The 21,723-nt window shown below is 36.0% G+C and overlaps 1 protein-coding gene across 1 annotated transcript; it reads left to right on the top strand.

Moving 5' to 3' along the window:
- Nucleotides 1-3,159: 3,159 nt before the first annotated feature.
- LOC308350777 (uncharacterized protein) lies at nucleotides 3,160-14,946 on the top strand (the record flags this gene model as incomplete). Its single annotated transcript, XM_080816268.1, has 3 exons — nucleotides 3,160-4,102; nucleotides 4,350-4,368; nucleotides 14,007-14,946. 3 exons carry the CDS (start codon nucleotides 3,160-3,162, stop codon nucleotides 14,944-14,946), a joined length of 1,902 nt encoding a protein of 633 aa, XP_080672394.1.
- Between the last annotated feature and the right edge of the window lie 6,777 nt (nucleotides 14,947-21,723).

Here is a 21,723-nt window from a genome sequence, read left to right as displayed (position 1 = left end):
TCAGGTTTTAGAGGTAGACCATTTTTCCTTCACTATAAAGTAACTGACTTGGAAAATGTGATAGCTTTTTAAGATGTATCTTTTTAAAATTTAAAGACTTTTTAAAAGATTTTATTTGTTTATTTGAGACAGAGTGTACAGAAGCCCACAAGCACCCGTGGATGAACACAAGAGGGCAAGCATAAGGGTAGGGAAGGAGGGGTGAGGGACATGGGGGAAGGGCTTGAGAGAGAGGGAGAAGTAGGCTACCCACGGAGCAGGGAGTCCCTCCTGGGATGATCAGCTGAGCTGAAGGCAGATGCTTAACTGATCCACCCAGGCACCCCATACAATATATCTTCGTTTTTTTATCTGATGATCTGATTAGGTGTTTATTAGGACCTCAAAATTTTTGCTGCTTCATTTTTATGGTCACTGCTCAACCACTAAAAAAAGCATTTGTTTATGTGGGGAACAGATTTTACTATACAGACAATTAAATAGAAACATTCAGATAAGTATTGTGATCATTGTTTCAAAAAGTTCTGGACTGAAATTTACAGTTTCAGAGTCTACAATTTCCATTATCCTGCTGATCTGAAAGTCTTTCCCCATGTTTTACACCTTGCATACCACACACCTGGGTTGTTTTTCTGTCTTGTGTTGTTGAATTTGGTGTAGTATAGCTCTTAATTTATCTTATTTTAATTCTCATTGTGGGATAGTTATAGATTAAAGGTTTTGGAGCATTCCTTAGTGATTTATCTGTTCTCATTGAATGTGTTAAGAAATTCGAAATATCTCACGAATGTTGGAAGCAGATATACTTATTTTTAATAAAATACTATAAAAGTAAAGTATAGAATTTTGTATCATTCTGATTCAAATTCCTAGTTTTCAATAGTCTAGCATAATAATTATGTTCATAAGCACATTTTTAATAGTCAGTTTTTTATTGACTAAAATGCATTTTATATTATATCATATTATATGGCACACAGGTAGATTCTGGTGATACCATTGTTAAAAAGATGTGTTTACTCTCCTGGCAGATCTAACAGTTGACTGGGGAAAACACAGCTATAAACAAATGAGTGCTCCAGAGCAAGGGGTTGGACCCTCATACTGGAAGTTATCTCTTGAATGCTCAGATGACCCCTATGCATTGTGAGTATTTGCCATTATAAATGCAGACATAGCTTCATAACTGTGAGTGGGGATATTTAATTATGTATGTAGGTGAATAACCTGCTGGAAGTCCCAAAGATGGAAGTCCTTTAAGCAGCTGGTCTCTTCTGATATATCTTAAGGTTCAGAATTTGGTTTTCTGGAAATGTAAAAAGCCTGAGCAGTGAGTCCTGGTACTGATGCTAGGTTACCCTCTGGTCTAACTCTGGATTGGAAGCTCAGGAAATCTGAACTTCTTCTACTTGCAATTCAGTTTCCCCAAACCAAACTCCATCAATTCAAAGCCTATTTCATTCAGTTTATGGTCTTTGCTAGTTCTTAACTGCCTTTTCTGTTTTATTTTCTCTTTCCTACACTTTTATTCTCCGTCTGGCTTGTCTAGAAGCAGAAAGAATAGAATAAGCTTTCCTTCACAAATGATGGTTTACAAATGTAGATATTATAATGGAGCACATTTAAAATAATTTAGCCAAAACAAAGTTGCACATATTACATGTACAATTGGTCCTGGGTTGTATCTGGTAGGCCTCATGGATAATTTATTTTTCTCAAATGAGAAGGAATGTCTTGTATTCCATACAGACTCGGAAAATCAAGAGCTAACAATATGAACGAAATATCTGGTGTAATCTATTTATCACTTTAATAATCTAATAACCTTTAACACATGCTAATTCACCCTGGTTAGTATAAAGATGGTCCAGCAGTAGGTGCTAGCATGTCATTTAAGGTAAGGTTTTCCATGACTAGAGTTCAGAAACTCATATCTCTGGGAAGGCTATAACCTTTCCAATAAGAACATGAGTTGGGACATGATTTTCCCAGGATGACTGAACAAAGTTAACGTTTTGAGATTTTTAGTGTGGGACTCTTGCTACTATACCATGATTCTGCCTAAAATCTTTATGTTGGCATTCTGAATTGAGCTACAGTTAGCAATAACCAATTCTAAACCATTTTGGAAAGTAGGGGAAATGTCTAGGTAGTACCCATTTACTTAAATTTGTACTATCGATTTTTCTCTTCTATAACCTCTGTTGTAATAAATGCCAATTCCATTTGTGTGCATATGTGTGTCTATAATTTCAAACAAAGTGTACTTTCATGAGTGGGAAGAATTTATTTTTATTTTTTTAGAAGATTTTATTTATTTATTAGAAAGAAAGAGAGAGAAAAGAAGGGGGAGAGCACAGCCAGAGGGAGTGAGAGAGGGAGAAGCAGACTCCCTGCTGAGCTAGGAGCTGGTTGTGGGGCTCAATCCTATGACTCTGTGATCATGACCTGGGCTGATGGCAGATCCTTAACTGGCTGAACCACCCAGGCATCCCAAGGAAGAATTTAATGTACTGATCTCTTCTCAGATGGTTTCTTACATGTTTAAAATTCAGCTGGATTAAATAAAGTTTAGTAAATATTTCAGGGGCACTCATAGTAGGTCTGGGTCTTTCACCACAGCAGGTGACATATTTTTTGATATTTGGAGCTCATAGTGAAGTCACTCAGAAAGGCAGTTATCTAAATGTCAGGTAATCATTTTATGCTCCATGCACTAGATATTATTATGTAAACAAGGCTATTAAAGATGAACTTGTTCTCATGGTCAATCTCAGAAACCCAGAAAGCATTCAAGAAAAGAAGAAATGACATATAAAATAAAAAATGAAGTATTTGTAGGCAGGATTCTGGCAAAAGCCTGTTCCTTGTTTTTTGGTAGGTCATGTCACAGATATGCCCACTGCCATGGACCTCCCAGGTAGAGAACTGGTCTCCTTGTAGTTGATGCAAGAAATTTGTGGAAATGAAAGCAGAAACTGTGGGTGGCGATTCTAAACTTTCATTCTCTAGAAAGTCACCCTGTGTGAGGCCCTGTGGGGCAAACGTGGTTGAGTGTGGCAACGGTTTTTGACATAAAGCTTGCGATCCTCTCAAATTCATTATGGCCCTTTCATTTACAGCCTCTGACGCCTGAGTTCAATGCCTTCCAAAGAATATATGGGAAATAGAAACAATGTGACAGAGTTTGTCCTTCTAGGGCTCACACAGGATCCTGAGGGGCAAAAAGTGCTCTTTGTCCCATTCTTACTCATCTACATTGTGACAATAGTGGGCAATCTGCTTATCATAGTAACCGTTATGGCCAGCCGGTCACTGGGTTCTCCCATGTACTTTTTTCTTGCTTATTTATCATTTATAGATGCCATCTATTCTACTGTCATTGCTCCCAAGATGATTGTAGATTTGCTCTATGAGAAGAAGACTATTTCCTTCCAGGCTTGTATGACTCAAGTCTTTCTAGAACACTTATTTGCTGGTGCTGAAGTCATTCTTCTGGTGGTGATGGCCTATGACCGTTATGTAGCCATCTGTAAACCACTTCATTATCTAATTATCATGACTCAGAGGACATGTGTTCTTATGCTGCTGGTGGCCTGGACTGGAGGTTTTCTGCACTCATTGGTTCAGTTTCTCTTTATTTATCAGCTCCCTTTCTGTGGCCCCAATGTCATTGACAACTTCGTGTGTGATGTATATCCCTTACTGAAACTTGCTTGTACTAATACCTACCTCACTGGAATTTCTATGATAGCTAATGCAGGAGCCATTTGCACTGGCATCTTCTTCATTCTCCTAGTTTCCTATGGGGTCATATTACACTCCCTTAAGAGTCATGGTTTGGATGGGAAACACAAAGCCTTCCACACCTGTGCATCCCATATAACTGTGGTCATTTTATTCTTTGTTCCCTGTATCTTCCTGTATGCAAGGCCTAATTCTACCTTTCCCATTGATAAATTCATGACTGTGGGGTTGACCTTCATAACTCCCATGCTAAACCCCTTAATCTATACCCTGAGAAATGCAGAAATAAAAAATGCCATGTGGAAACTTTGGAGTAAAAATGTGACCTCAGTTGACAGAGGGCTGTATTGCTCATGCAGAACATGATATTCATTCTTTCACAGAATCAAGGACTGCATTCATTATCAGTGATTACATCTTAAAAATTATCTCCTTTGGGTTAGTTAGCCTCTTTATTCTGAAATAGCTATATAAATTAATCTTTATCTAAATGGAGTATGTTATAACCCTTAGAGAGAATTGTTTAAGTTTAATCTCTGAACTATATAATCATACTGTGCTAAGGTTCTTCAGTGAGCAACAAATTTTGGTTTCATTTCAAGTTTTTGTTGGTGGAGCATGGTACCTCCATGGTACATAAAAATATGACCTAATAGAAATTATTCTCCTTAGTCCAAGAGAGTGAGATTTTAGAATTAATAATTCACATTGTTAAAAAAAAACCCTTAATCTAACAGTAGAAATAAATTCCCTGTCAAATTAAATGATTAGAAATTTCACAGCACATGTTCATAGCTGAGGATAGATCTATGAGAAGTGAACTTTATTAGCTTTATACTGTGATGGTAGCATATGGCTGATTTTCTATATCTTAATGAAGTTTTGGGCAGAAAAATTAAATTGTTCAATGCAATCTGTACATCTAGATCAAATGACTCTTCTGGTAGTTGAAATATACATTTAGTCTCTCATATCACAGTAGACTGTCAGAGTCTACCTCTGACATTTATTTAATTAAATTCTCTGGGTATACTTTTTTAAAGTTGTAATAAATGTTAAGCATTTTGGGAATATGTTTTGTTTTACATATGAATGCCTTTCTCCTCTGTAAACTTTATGTTCTGGACTTAAGTAATAAGTCAAAAGTGATTTCTCTCTTTACAATTTCTCTATAGAAATTTTGGAGGTTGATTACTGTATTACAAAGGTCATTTTTGAAGGCCCTGGCATTACACATTACCTTGCTGAGAGGTCAACTCACAACACAGATTGGATATGAAATTGGCATTTTTTGCCCTCATCTTTCTTTCAATTTGTAATTGGATCCAGTGAATGTATTTAGCAATATTAATGCTTCCATTTATTTAAAATGTATTGAATAAATGCCAGCCATGACGTTTTATTCATTCTTCAATGAAGGAAATAAAAACTAACCTAGATATTGTAGTCATAAAGAAATCCAGTACAGTGGATTAAATACTTCAAAATGACCAGAATTGGAGGATCTGATACCTGAATACTGGTGTGAATGCAGTTGGGATCAAGGATTTACCACCAAAGTTATTATGAAGAAATGAGGAAGCTGGACTCAGAATGAAAGATGTATGCATATACTTCTCAAAGTCCTTCCCTGTCCTGATTTTAAAAATAAAATAAAAAAAAAGTTTTAAGTTTTGCTTCTTACATGTACATTTTTAACCCATATAGAACATAAATGTTCAGGTATGGTGTGAGGTAGAAATATACATTCCTTTTTATCATATCATATCATATCAATAAGCACACTTATTGATAACCACTGAATTTCCCACTACCCTGCAACACCTCTACCTTTATATATAAAATATCTGTATATCTATTCTTCTATTTCTTAGCTTTCTATGCAGTTCAATTAGTTGACCCATGAATAATAATATGGTATCTAAAGTGCTGCAATGTTTCAGATACCATTGTGATATAAAAAAAAATCCCCCCCAATGTTTAGTAGCTGAAAATACCAGCAATCACTTCATCATTTCAGATGGTTTCAGTGGGTCAGGGATTTGGGAGCATTTCTGAGGGGGTAATTCTTGTTCAGGGTCTGTTGTGAGGTTACAGACAGAAACTGGCTGAGCCTGATGTCATCTGAAAAGTTTTGTTACTTACGTGACTTGTACCTAGACTTTCAAGTCTTGAACAGTGGGAACTAGAATAACTGGTACTCCTTGAGATTTTAAGGGTGGGGCCTAATCTGATAGAACTAGTGTCCTTGTAAGGAGAGGAAGGGACGAGAGAGTTCTCTTTCTCAAATGTGTGCACAGAGGAGAGGCCATGTGAGGACAGTGTGAGAAGATAAACAATCTACAAGCTGGGAAAAGAGGCCTCATCAGAAACCAGCCCTGTTGCTACCTTGATCGTGGACTTCCAGCCTCCAGGACTGTGGGAAAAATCAATGTCTGTTTAATCCTCCCTCTCTGTAGTATTTTGTTATGACAGCCCAAGCAAACCTTGATGATGATGATAAATAATCTAGATTTGGTGAATAAAGGCCTGATTTGAATCACCATAATTCATTTCATAAAGGTCATGGCTCCTCATCAAATCACCATATGTGAATAATTCCTAAAGCTAGAATTTTTTGAATGAAGGAATCATCAGGTATCCTTGAATAGTCTGCGACACCACCACGAATAGGGGTGTATATCTTCATCTTAACCTTTTTCTAAGGCATCTGAGACCATTTTGCCAGGGTAACTGTGCTCTGGAAAGAGAAATAGTCAAACATTTCCGGCAATGACTGGAAATATGTTGCAAACTAGTGCTCCTTCCTGTGGTCCAGTAGTCTAAAAGCAGACCAAAGGTGAAAGAAGGAGCAAACGCTATTATAATGGGGCAGTTCCACATACATTTTTAGACTTCCATGTGTTCTACAGGAATACATTTCTGTTTTGGGTCCCTGGTCACTGGAGTATAGTTTCAAGGAATGAAGGAAGGACTCAATAGAAGTATTTAAAACTAATCTTTCATTCCAAAATATTAAGCAAAAAGTAGTACCATATTTTTGGCTACCAAAGAGATTTGATAGATGCAGAGAGTGAGTCTTACCATTTCCCCACTTAATTTACTTGCTTGGTTTGGGAACAAAATGGAGAGACAAGCTCAATCTTTACGGAAAATGGAAGCGTAAAATAAAATCTGATATCATTAATATTTACTTTTTGTGATTTGCCTTTGTATGAGAAAATCCTGTAGAGTCAAAAGGATGTATTTGGTTATGATCTCTCAACATCCTCATTTCCCTAGACAGGTCTCACTTGGAAAACAATGAGGCTCACAGAAGTAATTATATAGACCAATTAGGCAAGCAAAACAATGTCTTTTGTTTGGATTACTCTGCAATAAGTGAGAATATCAGCTATTCCATGCAGGAAAAAGATAAATAAGTTAGGATTTATGAAACCTAAATTTGTATCCTTAATTTGTCTCAGATTCTTCTTATGAAAAATTAAAAAAAAAAGTGATTAGGTACTCTTCAATACTTCATTCAATTTCCATTGCCTAAGATTTTTGATTGATTCATCAAGTTCTGACTTCCATGTACTTGAATTTTCAGAAAACTCTCATAATATGATATGAAATCCAAGATTAGTATTCTTCTTATAGTCAAACATGGTACAACACTTTTCAGGGATTTTTTATTTTGTCGATTTCTTTTTTTTTTTTTTTTAAAGATTTTATTTATTTATTTGTCAGAGAGAGTGAGCACAGGCAGACAGAGAGGCAGGCAGAGGCAGAGGGAGAAGCAGGCTCCCTGCTGAGCAAGGAGCCCGATGTGGGACTCGATCCCAGGACGCTGGGATCATGACCTGAGCCGAAGGCAGCCGCCCAATCAACTGAGCCACCCAGGCATCCCCTATTTTGTCGATTTCTTAAATTAGGTAGATAACATTGTGGAACTGAAACAATAGAAATTGGCTTTTGGTTCTACTGTTTACTAGTTACACTATCCTGGAAAAGTGAAATAAATCATTCTAAGCCTCAGTTTTTCTATCTATGAGTTGGAAATAATGTATTCATCTTCTAGGGTTATACTGAATTAACTGTGAAAGGACTGTAAATAGTAAGTGCTTGATATAGGATACTACCTTTTGATGGTGAATTTAGGGCAAATTAGAAGTGGACAGGGACAGTAATATGTTATTAACTGACTTGACAAAGTAAATAAGTAATAGTAATTCTAAATTCTCCAGAGGGAAAAAAGTGAATTCTCCAGAGAGAGAATATGGGAAATTCTCAGAGGAAGAAGTTGATGCATTTCAAATTCCCAAGTGTTTCTTGAGTTTATTTGTTAATATCTCCACAACTTAGAATGAGAATCAGTCTTCTTAAAGCCTTTGTTGAAAGATGGACGTTAACTAAGGATCCTGCTATGTGCCTTGGTGAGTGTTCATGTAGGAAGTAATGTGGGGCCAAGGTCAAGATCCAGACTTGAGGCCAGATGGACTTGAATTATGTCTTTAGGTCTGTTTCTCACTAACTATATGTTCTGGGATACAAGGCTTTCCTTCTTCATGTTTCAGTTTTCCTATCTGTATAGTAGAAGGAGAAACCTTTCAACCACATATAACTCTCTCTAAACAATATTAAAGGAGATAATTTACATTTTGCATGATGTCTAGCATATATGAAACAGTCAATACTAATTTTTGATTATTATTTATAATAATAATGGCTAACCTTCACCCAGAACTTTATAATTACCAAATAATTCCTATCTCTTAAGAGGAGAGTAAGCTTACTTTCCTTAGTCCTTAATCATCTCAGAACTTTAATATTTCTGACACCAAAAGAAATAAGAAGACAGATGAGAAAGAGCTATTGGGACATTTGAAATGGTAATAAAATTTCTTTAAACGGTATATTCTCTAAAATTAGAATAATATATAATCATGATAGAAAAATATAAATTACAGATAGGTTAAAAAAGGTAAAAATGTCATAGTTTCAGCATTACAATAAACTTATAAAACAATACTGGTTTTATTCTATTTACTTTCTGCATTTTTTTCATGCATAATTTTAAATACTTCTACCTATACTTTTCCAAGAAATTCTAACATTTAACAATAAGGTAACATATTTCTTTGAGTTGAAAGATTTAGAGACGTATTTCTTCTATTCCTGAAGGCAAAAAGGAGTGCTTTATTTAAATGCACTGAAATGATTTTTAGCTTTTATTCCTTGATGGTGTAGTAGACCTTTCCTTCCTGGACTCCTTTGCCCTTTGGCTCTTAATGAGGGAGAGCACTGCTGGGAGAGGTACTCTTGGTTGTCCCATATGTGTTATTGTATGAGAGAGGCTGGTGAAAACATCATGGTTTTGGTTGAAGATGTGGCTTCTGATAATTGAAAGCAATCGAAGCAAAGGATTTCTTTCTCTCCAAGAGTTAAGATGCTCTTATTTGATAAAATACAGGAAATAACTGAAACCTCATTGCTTCCAAATTTTTAATCTTCTTACACAAGAAATAGTACTCCCTTGCTTCCTGACATAAGAAACTGAAGCAGTTCTTTCAAGATTAGGTATTTCGAATTCTATTTCCTACTTTAGGTATTCACTTAATCTTCAGTGCAAAATGTTGAAATGTCTAACTCAGTGTTCTAGTCTCAAAGACAGGATCCATGCTTCATCTTCCAGGCATTCATATATGGTTATTTGGCCTCTGCATATTTTGAAGAGCATGCCTCTGACACATTTAAGATTTTCTCTCTTTTTCATTAGAATGTGGGTTGTACCGAAGGTAGAGGAGGAGCTCTTTCAAATCAGGCTCCTGTCTTTGCATTCCCTCCTGGAGACCACCTCCCTGCCACTTACACACATTGAAGGTGTAATAAATGGTTACTGAATTAACATGTGAATCAGTGAAACTCTAGGCACTAGGCAATGAATCAAAGGATGAATGAATGAGTAATGGGTTTTGAGAAATAAGGGAATGATTTTCATAAATGCAACAAGTGGATTTTGTCTTGTTGTGGCATTACCACAGCTATATCTTATTTAATAGCTTCTCTATTAATTCACCATGAGGTTTATATGATATAATTGCAAGGGTAAGCCAGAGACCCAAACAACCATGTTTGCAAGAGATAAAGCATTGGATTTTTTAAGGACTGGATTCTCTCTGGCTTACACAGACTTACACAGAAAAAAATAAAATCCTTCCTTAACTTATCTCATCTATAGTGATAACACCTGTTAACAGATTCTTCATTTTTCACCCTGGAGGCTGAAAAAGGGGGCTGGTTAGAGTCTCCCAGAATAGCCTTTTTACATTCCACATTATCACCTGCAGTGTTGATAGACACAGATAAGTTGTCTTCCCATTCCCTGGTCTTCTTGGGAGCTATTCTTCTACTAGATTATGCTCACTAGTCCTTTTTCAGAAGGGACTGAAGCAGTACTCTCTGGGACTCCAAGGGGAGTAATATTATTTATTAAGTGAATATACATCATTATAGGTTAAAAGATGACTCTAGGGAAAAAAATCTGGAGACACGAGAATGGCATGGATGGCAGCGAACAAATAGAGATCATTTTTCTGGGGGAGGGAGGGTACTGAGCAAAAAAAGGTAGGGAAAATGAGTTTGAAGGGGAGAGTATCAGTGAATGACAATGCTTGCAGAAAATTCATTTCTTTTTGTTGGAATATTATATTTGTCACTCATTTTCAAATGTAATCATGTAATAAACACTATCTTTGTCTATTTAATGCCAAGACTAATAAATCTAATGTGTATGGAGTCAGTATGTCTATGTGTGAAATAGTTTACAAGCAGTCACTTTAGTAAAGAAGAGAAAAAGATTCATGCTACGTAGTTAAGAACCATGCAGATAAATGAGAGACAAATATTCTCATTCTTTTTTAGTAATTCAGTGCACAATGAATATCGTAGAAAGAATACTATATAATAGCCATGGTCAAATGTCACCCTTTGTACCTACTTTGTGCCAATTACAGAACTAGTCACCCTTCTGCTCTGACAGATATCCTTTGAGCCAAGTATCTTCATTTTACAGTAAATAGTGAAGAGTTCCAGAGGTTAAATACATTTTATAGAATTATCTTTGCTGTTTATTCCAGTGTAAGGCCAAGGTCACAACCTACTGAATTATACTGAACAGCTTCCTTACCTTTTCTAAGTCTTCATTATTTCATCTGTTACATAAGGGTGATAGCAGGGTCTGACTTTAGTGTTGATGTAAAGAGTAAATGTGTCTGGCACTTGTAAACACTCAAGCAAATGTTGGCTGTTTTAGAGGTGACATCTAGACATGAAATTGTCTCCATAAATGACAACACTGTCTTTAGATGATGTTGTCCTAAAAACCTTAGAGTAATTTTTACTCTTTTCTCTCTTTATGTCTCTGTCAAGTCTCTCAGCAAATTGTATTGTATCTACCTTCATAATACATCCACCTCTACTAGCATCACAGTCCAAACCACCATCACTTTTTGGCTAGATGGTTGCAATAATCTCGAACTAGTCTGCTTCTACTCTTGCTCCTTTATGAACCATTGTCTAGACAGAAGCCAGAATAATCCTCTTACAATGGTCTTCAAGGCCCTACAAATCTGTCATCAATCACTCTTTATTCATCCCCCTCCTGTTAAGCTAGCCTCCTTTGATCACTGGTACCAACCATGCTCCTTCCTCAGGGACTTTTCACTTGCTGGTTTCTCTATCTGGAAACTTCTTTCCTTAGATACCTTTGTGGGTCCTTCCACAGTCATTCAAGTTTGGCATATGCCATCCCTTCTCAAAGAAGTCTTCTCTGATTACCTACTCAGGGATCATGTATCATATACCCTGCTTTATATTTCTCCTGGCAGGTATTGTATTTTTGACATAATGTATAATTCCTTTTCTATTTGCTATTTTCTGTCTCTACTTACTAGAATATAAGCTTCATGAAAGTAGAGACATTATCTGCTTTTTTTCCCTAGAGTGTTAGGCATATAATAGACCATGAGTATTTTGATGTGAACTTATCAGCAAATGATTAAATAAACCACAAAATTATATTGCACTATACAATCCTCCCCTACATCACACACACACAAACACACACACAAACTCACACACACACATACAACAGGGCCAGATTGATAGGATTTCTTCAGCAGGTTCCTTTCATTGTGGCTGCTACGGATACTCATATTAGCTAAGTTTGGCTGGGACTGAAATTGGGAAGCTAACAAAAAAAATTTCAATAACATATTTTCTTTCTATTTTACTTCAAAGCAAGTTTTAAAGAAGATTTTTACAAATTGATTAAGCAGAAACAAATCTCCAAGAGAATAAAACAGAAAAAAATCCATGGTGAAAGAACACAGAGGACAAGAACATCTGGATCTCTAGAAGTCTTTTAGTTTATCTCTCCTAAATATAATGGTTGCTCTTCTCTTATCCAAAGGCAAAATAATTTTTAAAAACATGAAACCATGACTCTCAAAGAAATATAAAATGAACATATGACAAAGGTTTTATTTAGTTCATTCATTAATGAGGAAACTGGTAAGATTATATTCAGACTAAAGGAAACTCCCAAATAACATCCTTACCTTATTCAATTAGGGATGTGTAATTAATTTACAAATAAATGCAAAACTGGCTTGATCTGTAATGATCAGGGAAATCAATCAACTTTCCACCAAACAGCATTTGTATGTCTATGGACCAGAGTTGTTAGCATTATTATCAATTTTATAAATTTAAGGAGTTGTTGAATAGCTGAAGACACCAAAAGGCATAAATACATTAGAATCATATAATCCCCCAAAGAGTGTCATAGATCACATGTAGACTTCAACTGAAGATGTCCAGTAATCTTTAGGTTACATTTCTTTCTTACACTATGTTTTTTTCTGACAAAAGTTAACCTTGCTTAGTAGCTGTACATCAAAAGAAGTAGGGATGTTTTATAAATAAAATAAATTTATATAAAAGGAAAACTCTTTCGTTTTTTTTTTTTTTAACAAAGGAAAGAACACAAATTTTCTGCATCCATTGGAACCCTGAAACAGCAAACTTAAAATGAGAGATTTAGAGGGGCTTAATTATGTTTACTTACCAGGGTGTAGGTAGGACTATGGAAAACCAGTGAGACATGATAAAGCCATTATCACAGTTAGACCTGAGAGAACAAGGGGAAAGAGTAGTCACAGGAACCCAGAAGTCCTGTCCCAAAGCGTTGCGTCTCGTTAGTCACCCACTGGTTGACAGACCATAGAGGGAACCAGGACAGTAAACACCCTGAAATCCTTTTCTTCCCACCTGTCTTACATTCTGCTGGTACTATCTGTTGGCCAGAAGTAAGAGAGATCTGGTTGAAGGGGACCGGGGAAAGCAGTCGCCCAGGGTGTACACACTGAGAATAGATCTGAAGGGGTGGAAAGAATACATCTAGTTCCTGTTCCAACTGTGTATTCCACTTTTTCTCCCATGTAAGAGAGTAAACACTTTCATTTAGGGAGTTAGGAGGATAAAAGAAAACAGGAAAAATACGTAAGGAGTCTTCCAACTGATTTATATAATACTTAAATAATACATATAATTTTTTTATATAATACTTAATACTTATTTATATAATACTTAAATACAACTATGGGTCAGACACTTACTGAACAAAGTTCTGGGGATAAAGAGGTGAACAAGACAGATACAGGTCTACTCTGCCATTTACTTGAAGGGTTTTTAAATGAAAAAAAAAAAAAAAGGCCAAATTACACTTACCCTGTAAATTAAACCAAGAGTTGTACAAATAGTTTTTGAAAAAATATTTAATGAACAGTTCTTAACATTTCTTATTAGCTGAGAAACAAGTTAATTATATGGTGAGTTAGTTACAACGGTCACTGAGGTTGTGCTAGTGGGTATCTGGATGCCCTCTAGCACAGCCTCAGTGACAGTTTGTAAGGTGATGAACCTTGTAAGAAGCTGAGTTAGCTCAAAAATTCACTCTTTTTATAAAATAGAAAAAGGATGTTTCTTCTCTTGATACACCATGAAAAAATACCTTATATTACTAAAATGTTTTGGTCTTGTCAAAAAATATAAAATATAAATATAAAATACAATAAACTATAAAAAATAAAAAAATAAAAAAATAAATATAAAATACAAAATATAAAAAAAATACAAAATATAAAATTCTCATCATTTGAATTTGGAGATCTTGTCTTTGCAGGTTAATTCTGTACTCCTGAGTCTATCATCAGGATTGAAATGAAAGAAGACAGGATGAATGTGACTGAATTTATTCTAATGGGACTTACCCAGGATCACCCAATGCAGAGAATTCTATTTCTGGTGTTACTTATCACCTACATTGTCACTGTCACAGGCAACCTACTCATTGTGGTTACAATCATTGGCAGCCAGGCTTTGGACTCCCCAATGTATTTCTTCCTGGCCTTCTTGTCTTTCATAGATGCATGCTATTCCTCTTCCATAATCCCTAAAATGCTAGCCGATCTGCTCTCTGATTCAAAATCTGTTTCCTTCAGTGGCTGCATGACGCAGCTCTTTATAGAACATTTTTTAGGAGCTTCAGAGATTGTCCTCCTTGTGGTCATGGCGTATGACCGCTATGTAGCCATCTGTAGACCTCTGTACTATATGTCCATCATGAACCACCGCACATGCTGCCTCCTCGTGGGTGTGTGTTGGGCAGTAGGTTTTCTCCACTCCATCGGACAGATTCTGGTTACTTTCTGGCTCCCTTTCTGTGGTCCCAATATCATGGATCACTTCATGTGTGACATTTTCCCCCTGATACAACTTGCCTGCACTGACACTTTCCTTGTTGGTCTCTTGGTTGCTGCCAATGGTGGGGTAATCCCTGTGATCACCTTTGTGATGTTATTGGTATCCTATGTGGTCATCCTGTGCTCCTTGAAGACTCACAGCTCTGCAGGGAGGAAAAAGGCCCTCTCTACCTGTGGTTCCCACATCACAGTAGTTGTCTTGTTCTTCGTGCCCTGTATTTTTATGTATCTGCGACCAGTAGCTACTTTTCCCATGGATAAAGCCATAGCTGTATTCTATACTCTTGTTACTCCCATGTTAAACCCTGTCATCTACACAGTCAGGAATACAGAGGTAAAAAATGCCATTAGAATGTTATTAAACAGGAATGCAATTTCAAATGATAAGTGACCCAGTACAGAGATTTTATTTCTATCATGATCTTTACATTTTTGTATTACTTTAAGGCACTTCCCATACCTCCCATGTGAGACAACCCCTCTGCAAGGTAGGTATTATTATGATTATTGCTGTTTTACAGATGAAGGGAAATGAAATTCAAAAACATTAACTAAGTAGCCCAATGTCAGACAGAGCTAGTGTGTGGATCTGCTTTTTTCTAAACCCAAATCCGATGATCTCTCAACCATTTCAAAGAATATTAGGGGAAAAAAGGGCAGCAATTCATCAGAACCTTTCTTGTTTTGTAACAAACTTAAAAACATGCCTTTCTAATTACAGAGTTGTATAATGGCTCGTGTATATAAGCAGTGGGTACTTAGAAAGCTGTGTTGTCCTATAACCTATTGGTTATAGGACAGTGTGGAATATAATTTAGAAAGAGGATACTTGCCAAGACCCTTTTGGCACACAGTTGATATACCTAATGTTTAAAGTTATTTTGCGGTTTCTTGTTCTGTTGAGTACAAGTTGTCAGGAATTATAAAAATTAATGGTATTTAAAATGATGTAGAAAATTTTAAGTGTTTTCACATGGTCACACCTTATAAAATTGAATCCTATTATTTTTACTTTACAGAAAAAAGTGGAAAACCAGAAGGTTTAAATAAGTAGACCCTACAACATATAAGCCAGCCTTGAGTGCAAATATTCTTACTCCCCATCCTGTGATCTTTTCATTATATAGGGGGCTTGGACTGGTATTTGATTATGATTTGGTCTATAAAAATATTTTTTTAGTGTATGTCATAGGATAGACACTTTATTAGAGTAATAATTATTGTACAATCAAATGCAAGTGTTTCTCAAAACACACAATAAAATATATTTTAAAAAATTTACTATTAAAAAGCTGGCTTAACCTTAGTTCCTTGAGACTGGAATCATCTCTGGAAACTGCTTTAGAAGGTCATTTATAAGGGATACAAAAACAGGAATCATTGCAATTGACGAAGAAACTATTTCTTAGCAAAACAACTTATATGACTTTGTTGTGAATCAATTTTGGCTCTTTTTAAAAATAAAGTCTGTTAAAAAAAAGTCTGTACCTAAATACAATTGTATATGCATGTCATAAATGTGTAATAGCTTCCTCTTTTTTAAAAAAAATATTTTATTTCTTATTTTAGAATGAGATAGAAAGTGTGAGCAGGGGGAGGGGCAGAGGCAGAGAAAGAATCTCAAGGAGACTCCACACCGAGCATGGAGCCCAGTGTGGGACTCAGGCTAATGATCCTAAGATCATGACCTGAGCCCAAATCAAGAGTTGGACCTTCAAACAACTGAGCCACCCTGGTGTCCCTGTAATTTTTTCTTTTGACAGAAAGTTCCAGCCTCCTACCTCCCATGGATACCATATGCTTTATTGACAAAATCAATCGATTGCATGATGTGAAAATATTTAACAAGCATATTATGGTTAAGAAAATGTAGAGCAAAAACCTTATCTTCATGATCAGGAGACATGATCTTATTTCTCACTATGCCATCATCCCGTTCCATGACGCAACTCAGTTCTCCCTATTTCTACCAGTAGTTTACTTAGGTAATTTAGAAGGTGTTTCCAAGTTCTGTTATTCTGCTTACGTCAATATTTTTATTCTTATAAATACTGTTAATTTGCTTCTACTTCAGTTAGAAGAAGTAAAATTGGAAAGATTATGAGAACACAGCTCATCTCGTGTAATTTTTCCATTACCGATAAATAACTTAGAAGATATCCTTCTGGGCTGAAAGGGTCTGTGGATCAGTCTAAGACAATATGAGTTCTGCTACTGTGAGAACATGTCCTTCTCCCTACTGAAATGTATGAAGGTGCCCACAAGAAGAACACTTTGGCAGGTATCTGATTTTTATGAAACTAGTGCCTGAACCCATCAAATATCACATCATCCCTCAACTAGTTTCTGGCCAGCTATGATGTGATCTATATTTAATTTCTTTTTCATTCTGGTTTACACTTCTAGACTGAAACTCTGTGTTGCTATCTCTCAAGGGTTACCAACCAGTCTGTCTTCGGATTTGTATTCTGGAAATAGACTTTCTTGGGATAGCTCCAGTAACTTATCTTTTGAACAATTACCTTCATGGCTAAGTCTCAGTGGTTTAGATTTTGTTTTTTTTTTTAATTAAATTTTTTATTTATTTTCAGTGTAACAGTATTCATTGTTTTTTCACCACACCCAGTGCTCCATGCAATACGTGCCCTCCCCAATACCCAACACCTGGTTCCCCCACCCTCCCACCTCCCGCCCCTTCAAAACCCTCAGGTTGTTTTTCAGAGTCCATAGTCTCTCATGGTTCACCTCCCCTTCCAATTTCTCTCAACTCCCTTCTCCTCTCCATCTACCCTTGTCTTCTATATTATTTGTTATGCTCCACAAATAAGTGAAACCATATGATACTTGACTCTCTCTGTTTGACTTATTTCACTCAGCATAATCTCTTCCAGTTCTGTCCATGTTGCTACAAAAGTTGGGTATTCGTCCTTTCTGATGGAGGCATAATACTCCATAGTGTATATGGACCACATCTTCCTTATCCATTCATCCGTTGAAGGGCATCTTGGTTCTTTCCACAGTTTGGTGACCGTGGTCATTGCTGCTATAAACATTGGGGTACAGATGGCCCTTCTTTTCACTACATCTGTATCTTTGGGGTAAATACCCAGCAGTGCAATTGCAGGGTCATAGGGAAGCTCTATTTTTAATTTCCTGAGGAATCTCCACACTGTTCTCCGAAGTGGCTGCACTCAGTGGTTTAGATTTACCTTCATTTCATGCTACTTTTGTCCTTGAGGGGGGTAGACTAGACAGGTGTAGAGGTTCTAATGCAATTACCGACCACTGTAGCTAGGTAGAGGCTGGATGACCACTTAATGGACAATATGAATGGATTGCAATCTTTCCTGATGTTGAGTATGATGTCTGTTTAAATACATGCTAATTCTCTGATCTGGCTCTGGCTTTCATTCAAAAGTTGAAAGACAAGTTCAAGACATCTTCTCAGATGATACTTCAGTAAAATGTGTCTTCCTTATAGCTTTTAGGTTTCCATCCTCATTCAAACTTTCTTTGGTATCTGCCATCACAAATATTATCATAGCACTGTAATTCTCAAGTGTCTAATGAACCTGGGTTTAGTTGGTCTCAGTTATTATCATAAACTGTTCTCCTCATGACACATGTTGCTCACAGTGACCACATTCTCTTGAGCCAATCCAGATTTATGTATAATTTCTTTTTCTTTTAATAAAGGAAACATATTTGAACAAGGGTGAATGTGGTTCTACATAGGAATATTTCTGAATTGAATTAAATTTGTTTAAAAATCATTCCAAAAATTAATATTTATTTCTCTTAGTATATAATTGTATTATAAATCACAGTTGATGGCAGCATAAACGTGTCATGACACTTTAGTTGTAAAACAATAATTTAGGAATTAGGATCCTGAGCCAAGATTTAGAGGCCTGGCTTCTTTCTTTGCCTCGGTGAATAGCATTCTCAGTTCCTGTCTTATAATTCCTTGTTATGAACTGTGAATTCAGATGCATATTTCTTTTCCCTTTCACAGGGAATCATGGGTATATCAGAGGTATATCAGAGATTAAGTTTAAGTGACTGAAATAAATGCATTTTATCATCTGTGACTTGATTCATAGAATGGAATTATTTTCATTATTATGTTAATCTAATTTCAGAATTGGCCCAAGTAACAACTGCTTTGAAGAAGTAAGCTTTAGCTGGTTTGAAGTGTCAATATTATAATGGGGTTCATAAATATCACTTAATGTACATCTTTAAATAATATTTAAAAATTATTACCAGGAAAGATAGATCAGTCCAAAACCACAAAATATTATAATGAAAATTTGAAAGGTAAGATTCTTATCCTCCTCAGTGTTTAATTTATACAATACCAAATATAAAGTCCTGTATTAAACTCATTTTTATCAAGCATATAAATTCATAAGAGGTCGACTTTGTTTTTTGCTCTTGTTATGGAGTTTTTTGCGCTTGTTGTGGTTTTCATACCGACTAAAGGAAAAGAATTAAAAATTGAAGATGAATACTATAAAACTTCTCCTCTCATGTTCAGTTAAGTTACATGAAATAATTGGGTTGTTGGTAAGATCGAGTAGTAACGGTGACATATCCCTGAGGTCCAATTAGCCATAACTAATAAACTTCGCAGAATGCACCTACAAACAGGGTATGTGGTCATGCCTGTGAGGCTCAAGAGAAAGGTGCCGTTTATAAATCAACAAAGACACTTAATGGAGCTGGGTGAGTTGGTATTTTCAATCTTACAACCTAACTTATTTCTTGGTGAACTAACAGCTGCCGGGGATCCTGGCCATGAAGCTATGCTAGACAAGTCTGAAGGTGAGATAAATTTTCCCCAGAAATTCATATAATTATAGAATCTCAGGTTTAAATGCATCTAACATATCATATAATCACGTCTCACACGCCACGGATCTGAGTGTTAAATCTCTTCAGGAGGCCAAGCATCACAATAGAAACAACTACATCCCACCAGTTTAGAAGTAAAAACATTTTGGGGGGCTTTTTTCTTACTAATATATACACATATATTTCAATTAATTAGAATCATGTTATATATTCAAATTTGTTCCAAACTTTCACCCACCTATTTTTACACTTAATACTTTTCCTTAGGCATTGTACAATTTTTAAAAAAGTCTTTCTTATAAATGACACATTATTCAAAGAGGTGCACTATATTTTACTTATCTGCTTCTCTAATGTTGGACATCATATGCAGTTTCTAGTTTTCCACAGCTCATAATAATTTTGTTGAACAGATTTCTACATAATGATTTTTCTCTTTTAAAAGTATTTTTCTTTGGGTTTCATTCCTAGAAAGAATATTTTGGAGCCAAACAAAAGGACCAAATAATTTCTATTTCTTCACAGCTATTTCTAAATCTCTCATTAACTGTATTTATTCTGAGATTATGGCCACTATACTATTTTCTGATCTGTTGAGGGAGTGCACCTCAGAATAAGGGAATGCAATGAAGCTTCTGCACTTGGTTATCACACATGAGTAAAATTTTCATTTTGAATAATTAAAAAATAATCTTCTTTGTCCACTTATCTTTGCAAGGAAAGGAAATATTTTCTTGAAAAATACATTTCATTATATTTACATTTTCTTCTCTGTTTCCTTTGGGAACTATACATCCCCACATTTCCTGATTGCATTAGGATTGCAATATCCTGCAACCAGGAATGATGGATGATGGACGTTATGGGAGGATGGGAAAAGAAGGCAGGAGAAGGCATATAGGAGATATGTAAAGGAGTGGAGGGATCTCATGAATGATAGCACTGCTGCCATTTGGTGATAAAGTGTTGGGGAGGGATTACCAAAGGCATTTAAACTGGGACACTTTTTATGATCTTCTCTGGACAAACATACATTTATATACATAGGAAGTGCCAATAAATGTTTGTTGAATGAGTGAACATTTAATAGGCACTTACAGTAAATAGTAGATATTACACATTTGTGTGTGTGTGTTTGTATAAATGTATGTATATAGATAGTATGTTATCTACCTTACCTAACAGAATATTTCTTTCTGTTCTCTGATTAAATTTCTATTTTTAAAACTTTTAAATAAGGGTTTCCTTTGCTTGATAGAGCATCATGTAATGAACACCCATCTAGGAGTTTTTATCCTGTTCTACTGAAGCTGCCCATTTACTGAATGTGGTTATGTTAAATTGTATGTGGAACAGCATGTTGAAGAATAAAATATATTAACTAACAAACACTGTAATAATCTTGAAAGTAAAATGACCCAGGAACATACTCTTTCCTAGAAGCAAGTTATATTTTCATACTCACTTTATAAATTTTGTCAGAAACTATTAAGCTAGAGTACAGCATTTTTCTTCAGAAGTTTATTTATGTGTCATAAAGTAAAGAATAAAAACAGAGTGGGAGGACAAGAGAGCTTGGATATCTATGCTTATGGGATAGGGAAGTGAGTGCATTCTTACCCGTGGAGATACAGGAGTGTGGTAATTCACCAAGCATTTATTCATTACCTAACAGGGACCAGACACTGGAGACATTGTGCCTGGCACTGTGGTAGGCACAGTGGAAAAGCACAGGAACACTATATATGTTATGGTAGGTACCAGGGAAAACATGTCACCAAAGGCTTGTACATCTTCTGTTTTAAACCACCTGCTTATGATTGATAGTTATGACCATGTCTTTCTTTCCGCATGTGAGGGTTCGAATGTGAATTCCCTCAGAAGAGGAAATAACCCTTACTTTATAAAATACATGTGAGAGTTAACAATTTGTAAGCTCACAGACACAGAGGAGGGCTCAGAAGCATGGGGCACTGACATGACTTAGGAAAGGCATGTAGAGTGGGAACCAGGAAAAACCCAATGTCATGTTTATAGCCCAGTGTTTTTTTCAGTAAGTTTACTCATCCCGGGTTGTGCTGTGGGTGTTTACAGGTCGCAAGTATGAGGTATCTGAGGAGACGGAGAGCATTGTAGAGAAAGTAGGAAAGAATTGAAACAAATGTTGATGCAAAGAGTGCCCAGAGCATGCTCTACAGTTAGTCACTGTTTTTGTACTATGAAATCTGACTACAATCCTTTCAGGGATAATAGGTGTCTCTCTTTATCCCTTTGTAGGGAATTCAGGCCCCAGGAAATTGTTACTTCCTGA

Source organism: Martes martes, assembly GCF_963455335.1.
Source record: "Martes martes genome assembly, chromosome: 10".
In the NCBI taxonomy this organism is placed as follows: Eukaryota; Metazoa; Chordata; class Mammalia; order Carnivora; family Mustelidae; genus Martes; species Martes martes.
The sequence above is the reverse complement of the archived record's forward strand: the minus strand, read 5'-3'. Positions and strand labels throughout refer to the sequence as shown.